The sequence below is a fragment of the Lampetra fluviatilis genome, chromosome 18, assembly GCF_964198595.1.
Source record: "Lampetra fluviatilis chromosome 18, kcLamFluv1.1, whole genome shotgun sequence".
Taxonomy (NCBI): Eukaryota; Metazoa; Chordata; class Hyperoartia; order Petromyzontiformes; family Petromyzontidae; genus Lampetra; species Lampetra fluviatilis.
In genome coordinates, this window is record NC_136292.1 from 879,505 (window position 1) to 886,617 (window position 7,113).

General features: G+C 48.4%; 1 protein-coding gene across 1 annotated transcript in view; it reads right to left on the reverse strand.

Annotated features, from left to right (window-relative positions):
• The window catches only part of EIF2AK4 (eukaryotic translation initiation factor 2 alpha kinase 4), a 44,278-nt gene extending 38,395 nt beyond the window's left edge, over window positions 1-5,883 (reverse strand). Inside the window, exons 1-6 of the mRNA XM_078864289.1 lie at window positions 5,449-5,883; window positions 4,718-4,914; window positions 3,166-3,278; window positions 2,522-2,624; window positions 1,889-2,062; window positions 71-151 (exon numbers count right to left, since the gene is read on the reverse strand). Coding sequence (XP_078720415.1) covers window positions 71-151; window positions 1,889-2,062; window positions 2,522-2,624; window positions 3,166-3,278; window positions 4,718-4,914; window positions 5,449-5,572 — 792 coding nt within the window. The 5' untranslated portion in view covers window positions 5,573-5,883. The remainder of the gene's footprint in view (window positions 1-70; window positions 152-1,888; window positions 2,063-2,521; window positions 2,625-3,165; window positions 3,279-4,717; window positions 4,915-5,448) is intronic.
• Between the last annotated feature and the right edge of the window lie 1,230 nt (window positions 5,884-7,113).

Below are 7,113 nucleotides of genomic sequence, written 5' to 3' on the forward strand. Positions count from 1 at the left end.
GAAACCCAGTAACTACCGTAGACTGCTAATAAACAGGAAATAAAACATTTTGTTTAAATACTGCAATCACCTGCTTAGCCAATTCCTTCCTCTTCCTCTCCTCTCTCTTCTCTTCCTCTCGTCGCATGAGTTCATGATCAATTGCACGTTTCTGGTTAAAAACACAAGATCACAACATACGACCAAACACACACTGACAACAATGGGTATTCAACAGACGTGTAATGATGCATTGATTCATCAATTCAAAACTATTCCAAGAATCCATTATTTCAATTCACACACCTCATATGGGGGGGGGGGGGGGTGCAGTGATTTGTGTACTGTGCTATGAACTCAGCAGCCTGAGCTTTATTCCCAGCACTTCACTGACAAAGGGCTGTGTAAGTAATGGAGATAATTGACTTATCAAGAGGCTGCTACATTCACCACAGTGGAAGAAAATGAGACCTTGAACTGTGACGGCACATCGAATCGCCAAGGCGCAAACTGTTACACTCGTATTATATAGCAATGGGAACATGGCATTGACAACAGGCATCTGGCATTAGAGACACATCCCAGGATGAGCAGGCATGTCAACATTACAGCCTGGTCGCCACAGTGGCAAGATGTTAACTACCTGGTATACAAAAGGTCGTGGGTTCGATTCCGATCCTGACGCCTGTATATTTGGAGGTTGCATGCTCTCCACATTGGACGCATAGATTTTTCTCCAGGTCCTCCACATTTAGAAACATGCGTTTAAGAGTATCTGGCTGCTACACATTTCCACATGATCAGCCACTTCGTTGAACTATCATTTGTGGACAGGTCGCTTCTAAAAATGAGCTATATAGCTCATTGGGTCTGACCTGGTAAAATCATAATTGTTTAGTTTCATAGTTTTTAGTTGAACAGATTAATAGCAATGTGTTATTTGTGTTAACCATAATGCAAAGTTAAATGACAAAAAAAAATCACTGTTGCCATCCCCACTCCCAACCCACATGTTCAATATCTACACAATGGATTAACATTTTTCAACCAGAATCTTACAGTAATCGTCACTGCAGTTTGTAGCTGGTGACCTAAACCATTCTCAGTTATTGCTATGTAGGTGCGATGATTTAAATAAGCTAAAGATCTATTTATTTATATTCCCACTTTCAATGAGCACCAGGGTTCTCTCTTTGCTAATCACTTTAAACAAAAAGCTCCGATCATCCAAAGCTCAAATTAACTCACCAATACGTACAACAAACACAATGCCGACTGACATGGATACAATTTATAGCCGAGGGGTTCCATTACCCTGACCAAACGTATGAGGTTGTTCATAACATCACACATCATACTATTATCTCCTGTATACAGCATTTTGTTTTGGCCAATCAACAGGCCGGAAAGAGCGTTACTGTGACACACGCACAAAACTACTAACTTTTATATATATATCGATTTCAGTATCAAGTTATTGATATAAAAGTCCATCATGGATAATAATTACTCTAATACAAACATGTCAGAAGTTTATTTAAAGGCATACATAACTCAATAAAAAATCCTTTATACTTGTAGATACATACCGTGGCTGAAGATGCCTTAATAAGTCAACACTGTCGTGTTAGTCAGGTTTTCCATTATCGAGCTCCAGTGAAGCCACTGCATTAACGTTTCATTGAAGCGCACACGAGTGCCATGTTGGTGACAACAGTTAAACTTTGAAGTCTATTATCTCATTAACATGGCCTAAACCTCATGTAAGTGCTAAACGGATGCCTACATTACGTAACTGTGAGAAACGGAAACGACTTGGGGAGGCCTCCATCCAGCAGCAAATCACGACTGACGCTAATGTCAATGGTGCTGCATCGCTATTTGCAGCTGTGGCATGGGCAGCACTGACCTCACTCTCCTCCTGTTGCAGCTTTTCACGGAACGCCGTCTCTTGCTCCTGAGCCAGCCTCTGTTGCTGCAATGCTTGATTGCGCAGCATTTCCTCGTAGAAAGAACACGGCGGTGGCACGTTGAGGTCGATCAGGAAGTTCTTTACGTGATGGGCCAGCTGAAAGATCATCACCTGTGAAGCCAGAAGCACACGAACACAGAGGTTGCGACAATATGACCAAAGGGCAACCTTCACCTTGCAAACGCAAGGCAACACATGTTTAGCACATATACTCTTTGCCAATTGACAGCGGGTGAACCAAATATATCTCAATCTGTCTCGATAAAGCTTTCAAGTACTGTAGTGTGTCACGAAGGCTTGACTAATGGCACCAAAATAAATGATACTAGCATTATTGAGCGGTGCCGACTACATACTGGAACAATTTCTACCAAATCCAGACGTCCAAACATAAATCAAGCAAACTATTTAAATGCATCATATTTATCGTTATCCCGTAATCAAACAAAACAGTCATATTTGGATACTTTATAAATTAAAATTGCAGTGTGTTGCATTCTGCTGCCACACAAACATCTGTGAGCCGACCCTCCGAACACACATGCACTCGTGACATGTGCAGGTTTTTACCTCTCCACGCAGTTCAGATACCAGGGATGTCAGCTGGGCTTGCAGCTCTTTCACACTCTCATTGGACAGGCCTTTGGCATTGTTCAGCTCAATTTCTGGGAGCCTACAAGAAAAGTAAAACGTACAACGGCTTATGTCGGGTTCACGTCAGATCACTTCATGTGCACCACACAAAGTAATTACCACTTAGGTGTGCGTTCACACAGTTGTTTTTATTATAAATACCCTGCGTGCTTTTATCTTTTATATATAAATTAATCACTTTGTGGCCTCTGGGTGAAAGGTGCTTTAAAAGTATAAAATATGATCATTAGGATAAGTGAATGTCAAGTGTCTTTTGTGACGTGAAACATGTTCACACCACGGCAACGGAGCTTAGCTAAATGCAAGCACCATGTGTTGTGTCCAGTTGTGTGTGACCGTTGCTTCGGAGTTCATAGCGAATCCTTCTTTTGTGGAACCCCAACCCTGAATGGCTGCCAGTTCACTTTTTAAATAAATACCTGAAGGAGGTTGCTCTAGCAACCTTCAATGCGTAATGGTAACCAGCCTGAGCTTATCAGTGTGAACATGGTTTAACTGAACAGCTTTAAGCGGGAGTGTTGTGGGCTGTGTCCTAAGTGAAGTGCAGCATTGGTGCTCACTCGTCCGGATAGCGTGGAGGGCAGCTGACTGTGAGGTCCACCGTCACGTAGCACGCACCTCCTGCGCTATCGTGGGGTGCCAGTGAGATGCACACCTGTGGCGGGCGGCGCACCTGCAGAAACAGGAAAACTCAACGCGTTGATCGCTACGACCACCACCAACACACGGGGAGACACCGAGATTTGTCTTTCACCGGGTTTCCAATAAGTTGAGAAAATAACTCGGCTTCATCATTCTCATTGGCCATGATCAATGCCCTGCTGGATGAAGGGCTTCCCAAGACATCGCTATCTTTCACAGTCCTGCGATAATTCACCCAGCCTGCACGCAAGCCAATTTCATTTTTCTACATTTGCGGTAGATGTCCTCTTGGGCACATTCCCTCGCTTGACTCGGCTGATTTAAAAGTAAAACGCATTTTTTAAAGTTGTGAAACCTAGCTTTCCCATTACAGAATAGTTTTTTTTTTATATAAAGACCAATACTGGTGTCATGTACTGTGATTTATAGATTATTTTATTTACGTTTTGTGGTAATGATGCGCAAACGGTAGGCCAATGGTGCATTCAATCTATGAGTGAATAAAATGTACAAACGAGATATAAGAATCGAAAGATACAAATAAGATTGTAATATGTGCTCCTGTAATGTAAGCATGACCCCGCACCTCCGATTCGCACGGTTAGCTACGTAGGGTGCGAAAGATGTTCAATCGGGCACACATGCAACATGGCCATGATTCATGCCCAAAAACCAGTGATGATGTAATGTCTCTCTGCATTAGCAAATGATTGCTGGGCGTTGCTAACTCCACGGATGACCCTGTGTCAGCTGTGGAAATTCCACGTTACTATGGCCTGTGGGGGCAGTTTCACCCGCAGGTCACGGGTCGTTGAGGTCCCACAAAGTGGGAGACCACAATGCACCGGAGTGGACAATGTTTATTTAAATACACAATCATACCATGAAATGGAATCTTATGTCTAGCTATCAACGAGTGTGGTAAATGGGTGTTCGCGGTTGCGCTGTGTCGCTGTGATGTGTGTACTCGGGTTGTACCGCGCGTGGCTCGGCGTTGATAACAACAGCACCAACAGTAGCCGGCAAACTCTATCCTGTACTTTGATCGAAAGTGACGTGTTCAATTCAGAAGGAGCTCCCAGCACGTGGGTGGGGCGTGGAGCGAAACGTCGGGACACCATGCCGAAAAACAACACACCGCTGCCACACCTCCCCAAAACACCCCACCAGCTGTCAACCCCTGATCAGTGCCTACCTCATTACAGACCAACTCAGACCTCATTGATCACCCCGTGCCCCTTATACATCTCAACGTTCACTCTACAAAGTCCCATCGCAAGGGAGAAACACAAATAGACACAAAAGTTGCCCGTATGAAAACGTCTGTACGCCGTATGGACCTGCAAACTCAACTTCCCCGCACAAGAATACGGAGTGAACCGTGTGGGTTGACAGGTTGACAGGCGCGCAACATCACAGCTGGGCCCAAAGAGCAGCACAACGCGCGGGCGGGTTGGGCTGCTACGGCACCTTCCATGGGTCTTGCTTCCTCAGGTCGGTCAACTCGCTGCCGTAGATGGCCGTGAGCACCTCCAGCTCGTTCTCCTGCCGGTCCTCGTACGACTCTTGCTCCCAGGCGTCCGCAGACAGCTTCTTACCCGCCTTGCGGTTCGCCTTCATCTCTGCCGCCGTCCGGCTCGCCACCCCGAAGGGGCCTCGTGGTGGAGCTCACGGACGGAATGGACGCGTCAACATCACGGCCCTGAGGGGTGAGGGGTGGGGGGGTACCACTCCGTCCTGCTGGGACGAGATTCACTCTGAGAGCGATGGGGAACCCAACTCTACCCGAGCTGCACTCTGCGTGGAACTCACCCAACCTCGGGTAGGTTTACTCCACTCCACTCTACCTGGGAACGTCGTCTAGCTGGAACTCTACCGAGGTCCCACTCTACCCGAGCTGGCACCCACTACCCACCTGGAGGCTCAGCTTGAGCAAGGCTGACGATAAACAACCCAATAGATGTGAAACTGACCCTGTACGGCCCTGTAAGTGGCTGTGGGGCTCACTACACCCGAGTCAGGGTCCACTTCGCCAGGGATGGGACTGACTCTACCGTGGGTAAATCCTTTGTGGACAACCAAGTTCATCACCTGCGACACCCTCCCCTACCCTGGGACAAACCCCACTGGGCTGAGGCTTCCCTCCCTCTCCTCACAGCAGCTCACCCGCCAGAGGGGCCGTGTCGTGCCTCCCCGCTTACCCCGTGCGTTCACACGCAGCAAGGCGCCCTGCTGCTGCTGCTGGTGATGGTGGTGCTGCTGCTGCTGAGCACGACAGAGAGAGCCGCTGGCAGGGCTCACAGGGCTCCCACTGTAAACCCGCATGCGTCCCAAGCTCGTCCCACTGTACACGGGCAGCCACGTCGAATGATAAAACTACAACACGGCTCGATATCCCCACGGGGCTTGCTCAAACACTTTTCCTCCTTACATAATTAAACTTAAAATAAATACACTACCAAAGTAAACGTATGTGTGTGTGTGTGTAAAATCCGCTAAAAAGGCAACGGCAGGTAGAGAGACTTGATAAACTAAACCCCGACAAGTCGCCACGCAGCCCTGGCGCGTTAACGCAGCTCACGCAGCCCGCCCGCCCGCACCGGCTGACGACGGCAACCCGGAACCAAAGGCGTGAAGTGCCGCGTGCAGCACGCGGAACACGTTCCGGGGTGGCACCGCCCACGAGGAGGGTGGGGGGGGTGAAGATGGTGGGGGGGATAGGGGGGGAGATGGTGGGGGGGGGGAGATGATGGGGTGGAGATGGTGGGGGGGGGAGATGGTAGGGGGGGGTGGAGATGGTGGGGGGGGGTGGAGATGGTGGGGGGGGGTGGAGATGGTGGGGGGGGGTGGAGATGGTGGGGGGGGGTGGAGATGGTGGGGGGGGTGGAGATGGTGGGGGGGGTGGAGATGGTGGGGGGGGTGGAGATGGTGGGGGGGGTGGAGATGGTGGGGGGGGTGGAGATGGTGGGGGGGGTGGAGATGGTGGGGGGGGTGGAGATGGTGGGGGGGGTGACGTCACCACGCGACACGTTGCCGTCTTGGTCTTGCTGTGGGAGACAGGACCCACGTCGTCTCCTCGCCATCACAATCTTTATTGAGACTGGAGAAATCCGAAGGGCGATGAAGCTCTTGTTTTCACTCATTCTTTATTTAGACTGGAGAAATGTCATGAGATATGAAGCTTTTTTTTACAGATGTCCAGTCGCGGCGGGTCAGAAAGTTACCACAAACATAAAAATAAAACCCGAGCAGAACGCAAAGTGTAGGAAAGAAAATCACTAAAATAAATAAACTAAAACTAAACTTTTATTTTATTTACTCGGTAAAGCCCATTGAGCTATTAGTTATTTTTCAGAAGCGACCTGGCTACAAATGATAGCTCAACGAAGTGGCTCATCATCATGTGGAAATGTTTCGCAGCCAAATATTCTAAACGCACGTTTCTAAATGTGGAGGGAAAACCCGGAGGACCCGGAGAAAAAAAATCCACGCGACCACGGGGAGAGAAACATTCAAACTCCAAATATACAACAGCCATCAGGGTCGGGGTATCGAACCCACGACTTCTTGCATCCCAGATCCAAACCAACCCTTCGGAGACTCCACTGCTGTCACCATTAAACGAGAATTTTAAACCCAGACCCGGAGGAACGCTACCGCTGTGCGAACAAAGTGGAATAAACGGGGACATCCACAATAAACGCCTCATTCGGAATTCTTTGAAAGGTGCAAGGTGCACTTTGAAGGCGGCAGACACAACTGTGCGCTTTGGCCGTACTGCTCGAATACGCAAAGCATACACCTTCCCTTTGGCTATGGTGGTCACTCATCCAAGCACTTTGCAGATTCAAACCCTGCTTAACTGA